The sequence below is a fragment of the Eupeodes corollae genome, chromosome 1 (assembly GCF_945859685.1).
Source record: "Eupeodes corollae chromosome 1, idEupCoro1.1, whole genome shotgun sequence".
Lineage (NCBI taxonomy): Eukaryota > Metazoa > Arthropoda > Insecta > Diptera > Syrphidae > Eupeodes > Eupeodes corollae.
The window spans coordinates 211,153,928-211,173,692 of record NC_079147.1 but is presented as its reverse complement, the minus strand read 5'-3'; the positions used below and the strand labels follow the sequence as shown (position 1 = coordinate 211,173,692).

General features: G+C 33.8%; 1 protein-coding gene across 1 annotated transcript in view; it reads right to left on the bottom strand.

The window, feature by feature from the left end:
• Positions 1-19,046, bottom strand: part of LOC129941742 (protein obstructor-E) — a 35,299-nt gene extending 16,253 nt beyond the window's left edge. The window contains exons 1-3 of the mRNA XM_056050450.1: positions 18,803-19,046; positions 1,436-1,616; positions 1,189-1,307 (exon numbers count right to left, since the gene is read on the bottom strand). Of these exons, the coding sequence (XP_055906425.1) occupies positions 1,189-1,307; positions 1,436-1,616; positions 18,803-18,842 (340 nt within the window). The 5' untranslated portion in view covers positions 18,843-19,046. The remainder of the gene's footprint in view (positions 1-1,188; positions 1,308-1,435; positions 1,617-18,802) is intronic.
• Positions 19,047-19,765: the final 719 nt, after the last annotated feature.

Below are 19,765 nucleotides of genomic sequence, written 5' to 3'. Positions count from 1 at the left end.
CTTGCCACTAGCAGGAAAATATTTGTAAAGTGGAAACGGTTATAAAAATACTCTCAGAAACCATCGCTCAAAACCTAAGTAATGAACTTTATATGGTAAGTTTTTTTTCGCGGGAACAGCCACTTGCGGGAAATTAACAAATTCTCCAAGAGTAATTCTTGCCATGAAAAGTGCTTTCTCAAATTTTGCGTTAAAACTGTAGGTCCCCTCCACTTAGTGAAGTACTCGCACACAGGAATGGTTGAGAGTTGTAAGTCACTAGGCCCTAGTTCACAATGGACTTTTGCCCCATCCAATTTTATTTTATAAATTTCAACCGCCTCAATTAATACGAGTACCCTTATTAGTATTAGACCTAACAATCTAAATTTGGTGTGCAAAATCAAAGGATCTTACAGCGTTTCTAAAGACGAGGTTATGTGTAAAATCGCAGTGGCAGTTGTTAACTACGTAACATTTATACAAATACCTCAGAAAGTAAAGATCTCTACCTAGAAGTTTAAATTGGTCTAATTATGCTCAGGATGTTTAAAACTTTAAAATATATTTATCTAGTAGGCCTTAACTTTTAACTAAATGTCTTGAACTGTGTTTAAACGTTAAGTGTTGTTCCAGTGTTTTTGAACGCATGTGTAACCATTCACAGAAAAGAATTTCAAAAATGTCCCTTAAGATAACTTTTTTCAAGAAAAAATTAATAAATATATATGTTTTAGTACATCACTTAAGTAATTTATGATTTTTCAACTGCAAAACATTAACACCCTTTAATTACTTTTTCAAAACTTCTATACACCTATTTAAATACAACATTGTCTCTGTTATAGCCTCTATATCAACATTCGCTTATGCATAGCCATTTGATTTAATACTTTTAAGTCTCTCAATTCCAAACCAACATAATTTCAGGACATTTTAATGACAGGGGTCTGTTTAACCCTAATCAAGTTGTCCTAGTTTTATTTTATCCAAACAAATTTAATTAAAAAACTATTACGGTTAATGGCTTCAAACGGCTTCAATATACATCCAACTAGAGAACTAGAGACTAGGTACGTTACGTACTTGTATATACTGTTTCAACAAGCATTCACCCCCATCATATCAGAATGTAAGTATGTACTGTACACACATAGAGGTTAAGTTATAGGGTAAGGTCTATATAGGTATACATCTACATATACTCACGTCGTTCTGGCCTCTTGGAACAGTCAATATTGTAGGGCAAATCACACTTCTCCTGATCTGGACTGTAATCGTTGAAAACCATACCATCTGGGCACAATCTCGCTTCAAATTTACCATCACTAAAATCACAAAAATATAAAAACGAAAAATAGAAAAAACGAGAAACGAAAAGAGAAAAGAGAAAAAAAGGAAGAAACATTTCAAAACTTTGTTCGTCAAACAAAAATAACCCTCATGTCATGCTTACGTGCACGCATAATATTTATCACACTGCTCCGAGTCTGGGAAGAAACCATTCGGCTCGGGGCAATTTTTATCTGTGGGCGCCCTTGGATGTTCCTCGTCCTCGACCTCTACGGGAGCTTTAATCGGTACTGGGCCCCCTCTGGATGGGAATACTCGCTTCGGATGTTGTGCCACTGTCATTCCTGATGATGAATAAAAAACAAATATTTAATAATTATCTTAGAAACTTGGAATTGGGTTAAGTTAAGGGTTTGAGTTGAGTATAAGTTTAGTATAGAGTAAAGTGTAGTGTAGACTAAGGACTGTGGATTGTGTGATGGCCGACAGACGGTACTGAGCGGATGGCGGGCGTGGCGGTGGACGACAAAGTGGTACCATTGCAAAGAGTGAACTCACTCACAGTCACAATCACATCTGACATCACAATGCGGATGGTCGTTCAGTAGCTGGGAAGTGGGAAAGGTGACATACTCCAATAGAAGGATACACATTAGGGTGTGTCGTCGTTGAAGGGAAAATTTTATTTTTCCTTCCATTTCACTGAATGGGGTATCAAAAGTTGCTTCTTCTAGTTGTACTTAATTTTCACTGTCAAAATATACGAGTACATATTAAGTGACACTGAAAGGACTTCCCAAGATTATTGCACCCTGGGGCTTATACAGAATTCGGCACTTTTTGGCCATAAGCGTGCATGGCTAAGAGAGGTAACCAAAGAAAAGAAAATGTTTGCCAATTAAAATTGTGAAGTTTAGGAAAATCGTAAGTGGGTGTTTTAAGATAATTGAGCTCAAAAGGAAATTACAAAGAAAATTGGATGAAGATGTCATGAATTTAAATCAATCGTCAGGTTTTTAAAAAATCACAACTTATCCACCAATAATAAGTTGTATTATGACGTTGCAAAGTACAAATCCTTATGTTTTCTAGATACGAGTTTAGTACAGTTTAAATCATTTTAGTACCATACTTTGTTTTCGTAATTTCTCAATAGTAATGAGATAACTTATGGGTCTTTATTTGACTCTATCTGATGTTTTTAAAAACCTTTATGTTTTTGTATATTTCGTTTAGGCATTAATTTTAAGTTGTGATTCCAAATAAAAGCTCCTATTCAAGCTCCGATGCATGTGCTCATCCTCAAAAATACCCTTTTTCAACATTAATTTTAAATTTTGTATCTTTAATACCATTTTAAGTTTTTTGGCGTTGCTTCGGCGTTCTTTAATAGTGAATGTATGGCAGATGAAGACTTGCAACTTTTTAAAAAAATAGTAAGATACCGCAAATATTGAAGTAAGGGATTGTAGATCTGAAAAATCTTCACAAATTTCTTTTAAAAAATACCACTTAATGAATTTACATTTTTTTTTTTCGATTTATGAAATGTTGTATCTCAAAAACCTGGCGTGGTAGATTGATTGGAAGTCGTGTTCGAACTAAAGTAATGAAAAACCTTGGAAGAGTATAATTTGATTGTCATTTAAATTACGAGTACCTTGACCAGAGTTAAGAAGGCATTTTGCGTCTAGACTCAATTGTATTTCCTACAATAATGTCTTCTCTTGATATGGAGCCATTACACTTCGTCAGCTTCAGTCACTTATTTTATTCACCTTTCTAGACTTTGTGTGTGACATATAAAATTTGGAATATTCAGTTAATTTTTGCTTAATAGCCATACAATTTTTTTATAATGCTGTTTGACTTAAAATTTATTTTTAGCGGCTTAAAAGTGCGGTTGGTATTATAAGATGCGTTTTTGGTTTAACAATTCGTTTTAAAGTAGCATACCTTCGATGCGTTCTTGTGTCGTGGTCGGGTGAATGACAAATTTTAACTTGTCGGGCAATAGTCTGGAGAGGTTTAAAACACAGCATAAGCCTAAATTATATGTATTATAGACTAAAAATTCGGCTCGCTGGTTTGACCCATCGTGAATGTAAAAACTGTTCTGACAATAAACTAATTTGATGGCTGATAATAATTAGCTAAATCGAGATGAATAACATATTTTAATGGCATTCCATATTTTATGAGGGAATTTTAGATAGGTACTCATTTGCTGTATTTTGGATGTACTATTGACTGTTAGGTATCAAGTTAAACAACATTGGTATTTCCACAAAAGTCTTAGTCTTAATAATTGTTCCAAAATATTTGCGATAATTTAAAAAAAAAATGTGTTAGAGGTTCATTTCCGTGGAGTGGAGTAGTCAAATCACCTACTGTAATGGCCGACTTAGTTCTACTTCAATTGACCAAACTACTCTATCTTTCCAGCCCATATTAAAAATTGAAATAAAAAAAAGACAACTGAGGTCGATATTTCTCCATCGGTTCCAAATATCACAGAAGTATAGCCCAAAAACAAGGTATTTGATTATTCTAAATCTTTTTTTTGTTGATGAAAGCGTTTTCTATAACTCTATTTCGAATGCAAAGTTAAAGCCTACCGGCTAATGAATTTTATACCTCAAAGTTCAACAACATCATATTGTTTATCCAGACTTTCTCCGATGATGTAACCAAAGCTCTATGTTTTGTTTTTAACAAACTCTTCCTACGGATGAAAAACGATGCAGGTTACCACACTACTGACGCCACCGTCAAAACAATTAGCTTTGAAGTTGAGAGTTCTGATTCAAGTACGTTTACTTTGAATCTGTGGCTATAGTCTTGCATATCATCCACTATCAAGACCAATTGTTGCGAATTTAAGTACTTGCAGCCCGTTCTATTCGGTTCATAAGTTTTTGCATTTTTAAGGTTTCAGATTTATCCCCAGTGCTTACTTACTTACTTACTAGGTCGTTGGACTTTAATTCTTTTAACCAGATCACTGTCATTGTATAGTTCGTCGTTGTATCTTCCCCTTCACTCTCTATATATGCAGACGGGACCAAAAATCATCCGAAGAATTTATCTCTCGAGGCATTTTAAGACACTCTCATCTTACTTTGACGTTGTACAGGCCTCGGCGCTATGATGGTGACTTTAGATGCTCGAGTGAGGACTTTATAACTCAATTGCCTTCTAAGTCCAAAGAAAACGTGATTTACAAGAGTTATTCTTCTTTCAGCGCCGCGCCAGTCCTAGTGTCGTTGTCTAAATTTATAGCTGTGCCTAGGTAGACAAAGTCCTTAACTACCTGAAAGTTATAGCAGCGCATGGTGACGTTTTGTCCAGGACGCCTGCGTTCGATGTTATTTTTTGATGACAGTATATACTTTGTCTTGCCCTTATTTACCACTAAACCCATCTTCTCCGCTTCCTTCGCAATGTTCAAACGGTCCACTGACATCACGCTTTGATCTCCCATTTATGTCAATATCATCCGCGCATTGAAATAAATCTGATGTACCTTTGGATTTGTGTCTCTTGTGTTGACGGTTGTGTTTTGCACAATTCCCGAACGATGTTGAAGAAGTCGCATGACAGTACATCGCCTTGTCTAAAAACTTTTTTGACATCAAATCCATCGTTAAAATCGGTGAGAGAGATAAGTTTGAGAGGGATGCCAAAACTAGACATTGCTCTGTAAATATCTTCCTTATAAATGCCGTCATACAAAGCCTTAAAATCGACAAGGAAATGTTGGGTATCGATTTTAAGTCCTGGGTTTTTCCAAGATCTGCAGTAATGTGAATATTTGATCAATTGTCCATAGAACAATTACCATTTTTCTTACACATTTAGACGAGACTATGTTTAATAATTTTGAGCCAGAGATTGGAATATACTTTGATAATATAGCTGTCATTATTGTTCAATACGCATATCTTTTCAGAGTCACATATTTATCTATCTACATTTGTATAAGCTGCAGAATTTGACTGCGACAAATGGTAGAACTCACGCTAACAAATCTTCTTCATTATATATGGACTTTTACCATTGTACTGATAACTGACTTTGTAGTAAAAGAATATATTCAATTTATTCTTTTACCAGTAATAATTGATTTTGATCACTAAATGGACCGAAAAGAGACACTTTGTTTGAAGCCGAAAACGACCTAAACTTTAAGGGAAAAGCTCAAATGTAGAAGAGCAGTAGAAGTTTAATAAACCATTCAATATTTATCTGTATTACTTTTCCGAAATATGCTTTTCAAGACTCAAATTTCGACGAAACACTCTAATAAAAATATCATAGCTTCATGAAGAAAAAGTAATTTCAGATACCTATTCACAGAAACATAAATTAGTATGGGTTGTCGGTTATATGTATAGGTACATATATGACAAACGCAAACTTTCCAAAAAAGGGAAACAGATTTCTGAGGATATCCTTGTGAATGACAAATGCCTTTTAGGCTTGCTTATCGTAAATCACCATAATATTCACGCTACACAAGCACAATATAGAGATTAGGCTCTCTACTTAAAAAGTATCACATCCACGAAGTATATATATGTAAACGGTACGTTGATTATCATTCACATTGGCATTATAATATAGGAGTAAAATAATATGGAATTGTCATTGTTGACAATATTTATGTCGTTTGTCTGTTTTGCATATCTGGTTTCTTGAGAGATTTAGAAGCTTATCGCCTGATGGAATGAATATTTAAGAAGGGAATTTGACACATACAATATTCGGTATACCTTTCTTACATATATATAGAAGAGGGATATAATTATAAATTTATGTGTCAAAGTTTAGTTTAACAAAAACACAACGAAACAACGACAGAAAAAAAGTCTTATTCATGACATTTTGTCAGTTTTATGGAAATCCTGAATACATTTTCTCGCTGATGTTCTGTTCTACATAGTTTCGGCGTCGTTTTCGTGTAACTAAAATTTCTTCTAATGAATTATTACACTTCAGTTTTATCACCCCTAATTCAAGTACTTAATCCACATAACCGCTCGTTGTGCGTCGGCTTTAGAAAAGAGTTAATCCAAATTTCATTTTAATACTCCCTTTGACATACTCCCGCTTTAACAATGAAGGCATCACTGATAAGTAGCAAATTTTAATCGGAGCCTTTGTGCGAAATTATAATTTATGTATTTTAAATATGTATAGACCTACAAGAACACTTTATAATTGAAAATTTGTCGTGGGAAGCGGTGTAAAATTCTGCTTTTTAAAAACCTTAAATTCTATATTGAATTTAAACTTAAGTAAATTTAAATTGGTGTCATTACAGCTAGTAAAGAACAAAGCCCTTGTGGCATGAAACTCTCAACGATTCCTTATACGAATTATGTAAGAGGGCCTAAAGTGTGTATACTTAATCCGAATGGCACCAAGTAGCACTGGATACAGATGAAACCTTATCTCTAGCATGACAGTCTTATGCACTATCATAAAACGGAATTCTTGCTTGCTTTTTAAAAAAGTTTCTTACGGCATTTTACTAGCTCATAGTGTAGTGTAATTAAGGAACGATATATTGTTTTAGCTCTGATTTTAAAAAAATGTTATTTCCAACTCTAAGTTTTATAGTTAAGCTTGCTACTTTAGTCTGTGATAAAATGGCATGGTTTTTAGACAGAATTTTATTGACAATTTCATCACATAGTACAAATAATAAAGTGTTCTATCTCAGATCTTCAAAGGGTCTTTCAATAAGGACTTTACAGCTTGCATTACGCAAAATATGCCATATCTGGTCTCAGCCTTGCTCAAATCTTGATAACGCCAGGGAACAGATTAATTTCGATTGTTTTTTTTGATGGATGACATTATCTACTCTTCGACTAACTTTTCATTTCCTGGAAATATGTTGCTCTCAATACATTTACAATATTTTTTACAAACGTTTTTACCACTTCGAATGAGATATTTCTAAAGTATTAGCTTTTTCTATAATGAAGTAAAAGATTGTCCACTTTAGGTACAAGAAAAAGTCGTTACATGTCAAATTTTAGGTTTTGATTTCAACAGTTGTTCTTTTTTATGATAAAGAATTAGTTTGACCTCATCTTCTTCTTTGTTATTCAAAGGTAGGCTAGATTATCATTAGTTATACAAGTATTTAACAAAACTATACTTAAGCTTCAATCTCAAAGCAGCTTCTCAAAAAATGCTTTCTATACTTAATAAAATGAGTTCTGTTTAAATTTAAAATGACAAAACTCTCAACCAGAGATCAATTTTTTGTTATATAAGAAAAATTTCAGCAGCCTTATCAGCAAGCATCTGAAATATTTCATTTTATCGATGAGCAATCTTATGGCAACAGCTAAAACTAAGATTTTGCCTACGTCCTTGCATTTCGAAAATGCTGTAGAGCTCAATGGAATCTTGGTATCCATAAACTCGAAGCTTGATCTTAAGTATTTGGAAAAGCAATCAAAATAGGGTTTCGAAGTTGGATGTGGAGTTGTGTGACGAATAGGTCACATTAACAAAAACTTTGCAACTATGTGACAGTTGGAAACACATTTCACGATTGTGTGACGGATAAGTCAAGAAGTGTTGAATGGTCTAAACAGAAAAATATAACATGAAGAAGAACATAACAAGCTATGTTCAAGGGCAAGTGTGATACATTGTTTGGCTCCGTGAAATAACTCCCCATTAAATAACTTCCCTAAATTAGGATTTTATTGCATTATGAAATTTATTCACAAACTCGAAAATGAAAGAAATCCCCAAAAAACATTAAAATAAATCCTCAAATTTAAACACCTTAAACCTAGTAAAGGGTGATTTTGTATCTATTATCCTTTTGGCAACACTGGTTTAAACAGCTTACGCACTTTTTTGTTTTGTTTCACTTTTAAATATCTTCAGTTTGGTCTATAATTTAACCATGAATCGTCTTACAAACGAACAACGCTTGCAAATAATTGAATTTTTATTATCAAAATGCGTGCTCTGGTAAAAAGTTTATAGCGCGCTTCTTTATGGTCAGTTTAATCGACCCACTGAAGTGGCTATTCGAGATATTGTGACTAAATTTTGCACCAAATTTACATTGTTGGACATTAAATCAATAACACGCTTACGTAGAATGCGAACTGATGAAAATATGGCAGCTGTATCGGACAGTGTTAGTGATGACCATCAATTATCGATTCGTCGCCATTAGCAGCAATTGGGCCTCTGTTACTTAACAACGTGGAACAGTTTGCCGAAGGATTTAGGTGTGATGGCTTTTAAAATACAGCTGGAGCAAGAATTGAGGCCGAACGACCTACTGCAAAGTAAAATTGTTGGTGAATGGGCTCTTGGAAAGTTGGCCGAAGATTCACCATTTTACCGAAAAATTGTGTTCAGTGAGAATTGTCGATTTTGGAGTGAGTATCAGCGAGAAGCATTGCAAGAGCAACCAATGCATGACATGTGGTTTTAGCAAGAGGGTGCCACATGCCACACAACATTTCATTTCACGTTCGGGACCGGTCAATGGGCCCCTCACCCTTTACCTACCCCAACTCCTATAGTAACTCCAAGCAGGGTGTTACTGCGTGTACAAACCAAACTGTTGAAAATAAAATCAAACAAATTTGGCCTTATTTCATTTTGTAATATTGAAATAAGACCAACTCCCAAAAATTGGCCTTATTGTACTTCCCAAATTTGGGGATATATTTTATTGATATTTCATCATGCAAAAAATATCCCTGAGTTAAAATTGAAATTAGTTCTCAAACAAACATTAATTAAATTCCTTTAACAATCTTGTGTGTAGTTCCCAAGCAAATAGGAATTAAATACCCGTTCCTTTAACAATCTTGTGGGGGTTATTTCTTGGGGAGTTTCTTCACTTAGCTACATTGTTCACGATAATCCAAAAATATTATGGCTTAGTGCCCAACCCATACAAACAAATTAATTTGCTGTAAGGGAAACATTTCCCCTGTCAAAATTCTGCACTTCGTCTACCGGTTGATTATAATTGGCGTATTTTGTTGGTACTATTTTATGAAAAACTGGGCAACACGGAACTAATGAAAGAAAGTTATAATAAATTCTATCGCTTTTCTTATGAAGATTTTTTAGGTCAAAATAGGGGGCCCGGCAACTTAAAGCAAAACACAAATATTTATTTCGCGTTTTGTTTTTAAAAAGTTTCCGGAAAATTCCACTCAAACGTTTTTCAACTCTCGTTTCCGTAATATTAATTAATTAATATTTTTAATAAGTTGTTTTCATTAAAAAGCGAAATGTTTTTGGTGTTGTTAAAAAGTGTTTCAACTTGCTTAACAGCAGTGCCCAACGTTGGGAAATCCTTAAGGAAAATGCTTCCGGATCCCTTCACAAACTTTCCGATACAAGATGGTCAGCTAGAATTGAGGCAGTGAAACCATTTGCAAATCGTCTGAAAAACCTTAGAACATCATTAGAAGCCTTACGTGACATTAATTTAACTGCTGAAGGTCAATGAGATGTAAATGGCGTTTTAAAATATGCACAAATTTGATGTCTTCGATTTGGAGAAAATCGAAGAGCCGGAGAGCAAATTGAAACAGACGAAGAAATAAATTTCAAGAGAACCACCTTTTACGTCATAGTTGATTCAATTATATCTAGAATTTCTTGTCGGTTTGATACGATGAAAAATTTGAATGCTACATTTTTATTTTATGACGGTTTTCAACAATGGACAAAATTAAGATTAAAAACTCCGCTACAAGATTCATCCAAAAGTATAATTCGCATGTGTCTCAAGAGTTTAAAGAAGAAATAATTCATGTGAAACACATTTGTGAAGCCAATTTTGAAGCAGAACTTCCGGCATTGAGTTTGTTCTGTGCGATTTATTCCGAGACGATTTTCCCCAACATTTGTTTTGCTCTCCGTGTGTTTTCCACCATACCTATAAGTGTAACCGTAGCTAGTGCCGAACGTTCATTTAGCGTCCTTGCCAGAACAAAGAATTTTCATCGTTCGTGCTTATCACAAGATCGTTTTTCTGGACTTGCTACACTATGCATCGAAGCACTTTTACCAAGGAAATTGAATTTCGATGCAATTATAAATTGTTTTGCTGCTCAGAAAGCTAGGAAAGCTCTTTTGCAAAAAGAAAATATTTCATTGAATGCAAACTTACTCTAATGAAAACATTGTGATAATATTTTAATATAAAGAATAACAATAAGGAGTATTTAATGTAAACTTTTAAAACACATAGTTTTTTTTTAAGACAAATTTCAAATACTTTTATTTCGCTCTATTTTATGTGTATGCTAATTTTTTTAATAGTTAATCGACCCTAGTACTAGTTACTTACATGTCGTTGGCAATATCGAATTCTGTTCGGAATCTGCTCTACTCGCTATAGAATTATTTTCTATCCATTCTCCATTTCAACTAAACTGGACGGTACCCGTGAGATTGATTTCATGATTAAATTTGAACGTACCTACCATATCAATAGGCATAAACTTTGAAAAAAATGGTAAATATTTTCCGTTCCTGGCCCGGAATTCCTTTCGACGGCCTTGGATTGACGTTAATGTCTTCTAACTAGGAAATTAGTTTTTATGAGGATACTTTAAAAAAAGTTTGAATAATCCCAGTTGGGGAGAGTTTAATCCTGAATTACAATGCTTTTAAGAAGTTAAAAATGTCTTCTTTTAATTGGTTACAATAATTTTCAAGCTATTTTGTTACTAGTAATGGTAATTACCATATTTATTCCTTGCCCCTAGTTTTCTGAAGTACACTCTGTACGTTAATTAAAATGTCGTCAAAGTCATCAATTATTTTAGGCTGTAATCTTACAAACCTATAGGCCAAATTTTATAAAAATGACTATAATTACAAATAAATCTAAAGTCTATTATATCGTTTCTTCTAAAAATCTAAAACTTCTCCCAGTAAAACAAATAATAAAAGGTGAATACCCTCAATTCTGACTTCTTGCTCCTGATAATTATGTGAGTCTGGAATTCAATAGAATTAATCAAGCGTTTATTCCTACACCATCAAAAAAAACAACAATACAAAAATAAGGTATACGAGCCTAAGCCTGTATTCAATCAAACAAACTTGTTATTAATTCACATGAAGACCATTTGGCACAGAAACCACATTTCTCTAATTGCTCATAAAGTAGGTTGCTCCATACATCAGTCAATCATCGGAACACATCATATGGACAACCGCATCCGTGAACCAAAAAGCCCAACCAGAACCAGAACCAGAACCAGAAACAGAAACAGAACCAGACAGAATAGTCAACTAGCCCAACCACAGTTAACAACAATCCTGTGAATTCACTTCCTTATCAAAATGCCAACTTGAATGCTGACGCTGCTTCTGCTTCTGCAGCAATAGCAACAGCAACAGCACGGAAATGAAATGGTTTATTTCGCTATCTATCTACAACACGAACCGGTATACCTTACCTATAGCACCTACATACGTCGTCATCATCGTCGTCGTACACGTGTCCAAGTTGTTAATTACTCTCGTCATCAACACTTCTGTAGGTATGTAGATACAGAACGAGTATAGTCCTATGGTATAGTGACCAGGATCTGCCCTTTGAAACACATATATGTAAATATGTATCGAATCCTGGATGATGACGACGACGACGACGACTACGACGGACACATCAGGTGGATGTCGTGTGGGCGTGTAAATATGCACATGTGGCTTCTGGTCGGACGTGCATATATTTTCATTTTTTAAATAAATAAAAGTTGCAAATAAAAAGTCAACCTTGTGGTATTTTTACCGCACTCCATTAGGCCAACAACCCAATCAAGGTGTTGATATGATATTTTGTCGGTATGTCTTTGGAGTCTTTTTTCCCGTTTCATTTTCAAAAAATTGTATACTGACGGTTTTTCAGTTTCAGTTTTAATTTTTATTTTCAGTTTTTTTTTGTTTAATGGATGTTTAAAAAACCAAACAAAATATTTTCCAACATTGTTAATCATTAATTTTTGGGTTTTGGTGGAATGTCAGCAGAGCCTTTGGCTTTGGCAAAAGGAGTGCGATAATGGGTGTCCGTATATATGCAGAGCACATATTTCAAGATATAGTAAAATAGTTAGCATGTGTGCCAAAGTACAAGTTCCCACTTTGATGTCACTTAAAATAATTAGTCCCTGGGGTGGTATTATACTCGATACATACTCTCGTCGTAACGTAGGTACTCGTATCGCTGGCTGTTGCTGTGAAGCAAAATTTCAACACTCAAACGAGGATGATGATGAAGTTCGAGGTATACCGTTGTATATTTAGCGCTGACGACCGACGACGACAGATTGTAAGCTGCTAAAGCTACCACTGATCCTTCTTTACACAGTGTCATATATAGTCTTAATTAAGACCTTGAAAAGGGCGGCTAACTCTGTTAAAATTAATAACATTTTTAGAACGATATGATGTATATGTGGGGTGTATGGTGGTGTGGTGTGGTGATATGTATGTTCTGTATGGCGTGTCATGGGTTGAAGAGAATGGATTTTACAATGTGTTAAAGGAAATTATACAACGTTAGAATTAATTATGACACTTAAATACGACGAAATAAAAAAGTTTACATCACCCATTTTGTGGAATCACCCGCAATCTAAGCCTCATTAAATGTGAGGTGAGAGGGAGTAAATTGTATGTTTTCCTTTATGATTGTATGTTCCTGTGTTTCGTTTCTAAAACTTGTAGATAGAGTATCTAAATTGCTGTGCATTAATGGGAGCTTCTTGAACTTATATGTTTTAAGCATGAAATACAGTCGACACGGCTTAGTTAGAAAATGATTCAAAGTTGGGGCGAAAGAATGTAACATCATTGAAATTAAGCTAATAAATGTGCAAGAGTCCATTGAGAACTAGCGCGTAGTGACTTTCAACTCTAAATCATTAGACATATCCGTCTGAAGACAGTTTTCAAGCAACTACCTGATTCTAATAAAATATCGGTTGATACACTGATTCCAATTTCGACTTTGATTTTACGTTTTGTCCCATTACCTTTTTATTAAGGGTCTTTTTTTAGACTATTGTTTTCAAGAAGAAATGAAATGCATATTTAACCGATATTTCCAAGAATTTAACTTTATTATATAGATAAGGGTTTGCCATAATGTTTTCTAAATAATAAAGTTGCTGCCACAGCTGGATCGAAAAATCTTCAGCCAGGAGGCCGTATGTCAATAATATCGTCTCGGACATATCTGGGTAGACATATCTGGAGACCACGCCGGTCGCCATAGGTCCACACTGCGTGATAATGCGCTCACTTAAAGTGTCCTTCAATAAATTAATTGTTTCTTCGTGCGACGCACAATCAGAACACTAATATTATAAAGAGGATACATTTGTATTTTTGTATTTAACGAATAAATTCAAAAAGTACTGGACTGATTTTAATAATTCTTTTATCATTAGAAAGCTGCATACATTATTCTTGAGTATATTCTTGAGGCTATATTTAGTTCTAGATAACTATAGAAATATTTAGAAATTCCTATTAAAACCAACCGAAAGTTTAAAAAAACATAACCATAAAATGACGCTGCCAAGAGTATTAAGGATACGTAAAGAAAATGTACGTGGTCCACCATCGTTCCAAGATATAAAAACCGTTGAAGGAGTTGTTAAAGAAACTTACCAAGCCGCTTGCCGAGATAGAGGTTTGCTAAAAGATGATAACCAATGGGAAACCATCTGAGAGAAGCTTCGATTTCTCAGTGTCCGTTAAGGCTGAGAGAGTTGTTTGCGGTAATGCTATTATTTTGTTTTCCCTCAGAACCTCTCAAATTATGGGACATGTTTAAAAATGATTTGTGTTAAGGCATCAGACATATAGCCCAAGAACATGGTTCCGATTATGATGTATATAACGAAGGTTTCATACAAATCGAAAACAAACTTTTAGAATTAAGTGGCAAATGTTTAAGAGACTTTGGATTACCTTCTCCGAATCGCTAACAAAATGTAGTTGATGCTATACAGTGCCGTACATATTATGTTAACGAGTTGTCAGAATTTGTCAATTCAAATGTACCCAAGTTAGTGGCAGATCAAAAAACAGCGTACAGCTGCAACCGTAATATTTGATGGAAAAAAGGCGCACTCTACGTTTAAATTACTGTTTCTTTACATCAACAGTCTGTATTTTCAATACGTAAAAATGGTCCACTGGGAAAGATCTTACAGGACACGTCGCTGATTATTTGGGATGAGTGAACCAAAAGCCATAGAGCTCATATAGAAGCAGTGAACAACACATTAAAAGATATAAGAAACTCATGCAATATGATTAGTGGCGCAACTTTTGTTTTCGCTGGAGACTTTTACCTAACTCTACCAGTTGAAACAATAGGTACACGTGCCGACGTTATTAAAGCGTGGATCAAATCATCAAATTTGTAGCTATTAATTAAAACTCTTAATTTGCGCACAATATGAGAGTGCATTTATGCAATAACTTCGGTGGTAATTTCTCAGAAAATATACTTAATTAAGAGACGGAAAATTTACTACTTCAATTCTAAATAGCTCCCAAGAACTGTTGGATATTGAATTGACTCAAACTGTTCACAGTCTAGAAATTCTTATAGACACGATCTATCCCGACACCAAAAATCGTACAGTAAGAAATTTCCATGGGCTCTGTTCGAGAGCGACATTGTCACCCAGAAACGACTCAGTAAATGAGATAAACAAAACTACTATTGAAAAAGTACCAGGTGCTTTTAAATGTTACAAATCTGTTGACTATGTGTGGAACATCGAAAATACACTACCCACAAAATTTTTAAATTCCCTCAACCCTCAATTAAAATTGGTACGCCAGTTATGCTTTTAAGAAATGTAAGCCCTCCAAATTTGTGTAATGGTACAAGACTATTGATGAAAGAATAAAGAGATAATGTGATTGTAGCAACAATCGTTATGGGTCCCGCTGCCAGTCAGCTAGCATATGTTCCGCGGATCCCGATGATACTAACTGATTTACCCATATCTTTTTAAAGTTTACAGTTTCCTTTAAAAATATACTTCGCTCTAACTATAAATAAATCCCAGGGACAAACTGTTTCCATAGTTGGTATCGACTTAAGGAAAGAGTGCTTTTTCTGGCAATTGTATGTGGCACTTTCTCTAGTACGATCTCCTGAAAATAATACGTTTTGTTGCCACCTCCAAATACCACAGCTAACGTAGTGTAATTTAGTGATTCATGGTCGTTTTAATTAGTATGCTTATAACTTAGATATATGTACCTATTATTGTCTACCCGTGCGAAGCCGGGACGGGCCGCTACTTTTGGTAACAAATTTTCACGATTTTTAAGCATTGTTCTTCAAGAAATTTCAAACTAAACTGAGTATACATCAATAAACAGCTGTCAAAAAGATCTACTCCAAAAAAAGTATTGTCAGATTGAAAACAACACGTCTAAAAAAGGGCCCCCCTTGCTATAAATTAGCTTAGTTGGACGTCTTTAACACCTTTTTTTTAACTAAATATGTACCTAGTATCTAATCTTGGACAAATTTAATGAGTTGCTTATTTGTTTTTTGTCAAAATTGGTTTCGATTTACTCTCATGCTTCTGCTTGCTCTACGGAAACAAAATTATAAATTAACGTAGTTATTTGGTTCATTTTCATAATACATGCCACTTTGACAATGACAAAAACGTCAACTAACGTCGTTATCAAATTGTTTATGCTTATGACTTACATGCATCGGGTTTTCTTATATTGAACTGGGCAACTTTGAATTTAATTTGTGAACGTACCCTACTCATCAAATTTTTTCTGTAAACACATTTTGAGAATTACAAAGCACTTAAACGAGTAAAGTCCACAAATTATACAAATTTAACAAACAATTTAAATTAGCCAATTCCAAGTCATTCTCAAGAATTGAGCTTCGCTCAGTTTTTCTCTTTTAGGTTAGAGCTGAACCTGAATTGTCAACAAAATACTGTGTTTCTGTTTTACAACTGAACGTTTAAAGCTTTAAATTTGTCTACTCGTATCTTTTTTGGTTCTAAATGTGTTTACAGCGTGCTCAATGGCTTCAGAATGAAATAACAGAGCTTACCGAGTTAAAAGCTCAACACAAGAATTTGACATGTGATAGTGAAAAATATCGAAATTGAACATCAGGTACATATGTTTCAAAAATAATTTTTAGCGCTCAGCACAACTTTTTTTTGGAGGATGTTCAGATGCTCGATATACTAGAACTCTGTTCATAACTCTTTTAAGAGCTAAAAAGAAAACGCCATATGGTGTATTTTGCGTAAGGATCTTAGTTCACGCGCAAAACAAGATCAAGCTAAATCAACAATTGAAGCCGAGGGACCATTCCAAAAGATACATATGTACGTTCTTCGATTGGGCAAGTTCTCAATCCCTAATTTTAAACTCCTTTAAGTATGCGTGCTTAAAAGTAATGAAAGAGTTTATTACGCAGATGTACACATGTAACATCATTCGAACTTCACAGAATTCTAAATGCAACATTTTTGACAGATTTAAAAACTTTAACACCAAAAATGTGTACACCTTTTAATAAAATAAAAACACATCAAGCAATAATGTCGTACTTAAGCTGTAATTTTTATCAAAAAATGATAAGCATTTTCTGAAAAAGGATTTTTATTCTTCTATTAAATAACCAAAGTTCATATAATCAGCTTTGACTGTGTTCAGTTTATGGAAAAGAAATTAAACTCATTTCTTTCTTCTTACTTTTTCATTCTGCAAGGACAATCTGAGATACAGTATTTTTAAGATATGAGAGTATATGAGTTTATTTTTGAATAGAAACAAAAACCATATATGCTTTGGTTTTTGGTTGTATGCATACATAAAAATGGGTTATATCTCTGAGCGAGTATAAAACTTAAGTTTGTTAAATTTGATTAAGGATAAGCAAGTGGCATGAAAGTAATTTGCAGTTAAATATCAATTTTATCCAAGTAGTATGTATTTTGGGTATAAGGTCGTTAAATGTTTTTTAGTATACATCATCAGGAAGAGAATGGGACTTAAAAAGTCCTTATATACGTGTAGTATAGAAAACAGAGTGTTGTGTTGTTGAGATAAAAATAAAATTATATAGTTAAACTTTCTATAAATGAATAGAGACCATATGTACATATTTATATGTAAGTTAAGAGTTCTTGTACAAAATTGAAATGTGATAAGTTTTAATGTCTTAATAAATGACAATTTCTAAGAAAAGAATCTTAAAAGTTTTGATATGTTTTGCAAGCAAGTCAAAGTTTAACTATAGAAGAATTACATGTTGACAGGAAGTTAGGGAATTTCAGAATGTGTCAAAGCATTGCTTAGTTTTTTTGAACGCATATTTTGTATATTGATCTTAGATTGTCAGAAAACTTATGGTTCTTAAGATATAAAATTTTCAAATGCTTACATTTTATTTTGAATTTACATTTACAACAAAGTTAAGCTTGTCAGTTTCAATCCCTCTCAATTTCTTGTCATTCCAGAAAACCAACCCAAGTACAGCACAAACTAAAAGTGATTGACCTTGATCTAAATACTATCTTATCAAAACACAAAGCTACATTATAAAGATACGTTCATATGAAAATTCGCTAAAAATTTCTCTACAAACAACATACACACGCCTTATGTACACCTCACTGTGTGGCTTGGCTATCCAATATAAAGGTAAGTCCATAACAGGTTTATTATTTTGTTATATAAAAATACAACTAAAAACTTCAACATACCCAACCACACTCAATTAAAACTTCATATTCGACAACAGTTATTGCATTGACATTGTAAAACCCGATTGAATAACATAAATTCTGCATTTGTAACTTTATAGATACGAAAGATATTATATCTACTAGTATATGTATATATAATCTCACTCGTGGTGTGGTTTGGTGTTCAGGTAAAGCTCGATTTGAGGTGTAATTATGGTGATGGATTGGATTGTCTGACGATGATGGTACACACGACGCCACACTTATGGCTATAGGCCTTAACTACAAACATTCACATACATTTTATTTTAATTTGCATTAATTTTTAATGACCACGAATGTCATTTTTAACAACGCCAAAAAATTAGCAATGCATACACGATTCTGAACACTTTCACTTTTAAGGTCATTTCATCATTATGCCTCACCTCACAGCATTTAAATAATAATAAACATATTCATATTCACACACACCCCACTGTACCATGCCACTGCCGACGATAGCAGCGCCACCGCTACCGCCACCACAGTCGTTGCCGTTGCCATTGCCGCTTAAAAACAGACAAATAACTCCGTAAAACTTGTTTAAAATGTTGGCATAACCTGTTGACATTTCGAATAATATGGCCAATGGCCACTTAAATAATATTTTTCGGTTGTTACTCCACCGTTAATTTTTCTTTTTTTTAAACGATCAGAAAAGCCAAAACAAAAGAAGGAAATTTAAAAGAAAAACTCACCAATAGCTAAACACAGAACAATAATCCTTAGAATGGCCATTTTTAAAACTGTCTTATCTCTTCCTCCCTTATAAGAATAAGATTAAGACCCGTTAAACTGAAAGCAAAATAAAACTATTTAACTTTCGACTGCACTTCCGTCTTTTCCTTTTTTGTGTGTTGTTTGTCCCCGATGAATGTCTTGAGCTTGTGGTGCGAGCTGTGCAGTGTGGAGTAACAATTAATCGACTAGGAGATCTAGAAGATTGTTTCGTTGTTAAATATCTTTTTTCTTTTGTGAGGTATATTTTATTTCTGGGAGAGTGGAAGTGCTTATGGTACGAGGAGCTGAGCTGATTGGTGGGTTGAAACAAGACTTTTTGAGAGACTTTTCTTTAAGCTTCATTATTATTTTATGCCAAACTCTCAATGGTTTATGCTTGAGACCGTGTTTTGTAATAGTACGGGAATTGATGTTGACTGTTTGTAAATTGTAAGCAGTTGGTGATTTGTCTAAAATGTTGTCTCTAAGAAAATCATTATTTTTGTTTGTTAAATTCAAAGTGTCTGGGATGCGACGAAAACTGATAACTATCAATTCGTGCCCGTCTCTAGATGTTTCTTAATGTCTTATATAACAGAAACACAAATCTTGTCCTTTCTTTTTAAGATACTTGAGTGAAAATCTATTTTATCAGTTTTTAGATGTTTTTTTAAATGTTCGTATTTTGTAAAAAAAAAAACGTTTTCAAATTAATTTTTCTAAACTAATAACGAAAATTAACAATATTTTGCATAGATGGTGAAATAAGCCTGATTTTATTATTTGTTTTTTTTTGTTACCAAGTGTTTTAGTCGAAAATCTTTTTAAAAAGTTTTTAGTAACATTCTTTTAAGGTTTTCATTTCTTGTGAAAAAAGATAACAATACATTTTGTGTAGAATCATTTGTTCCTGAAGTATTAGATTCGAATATCAGTTTTTC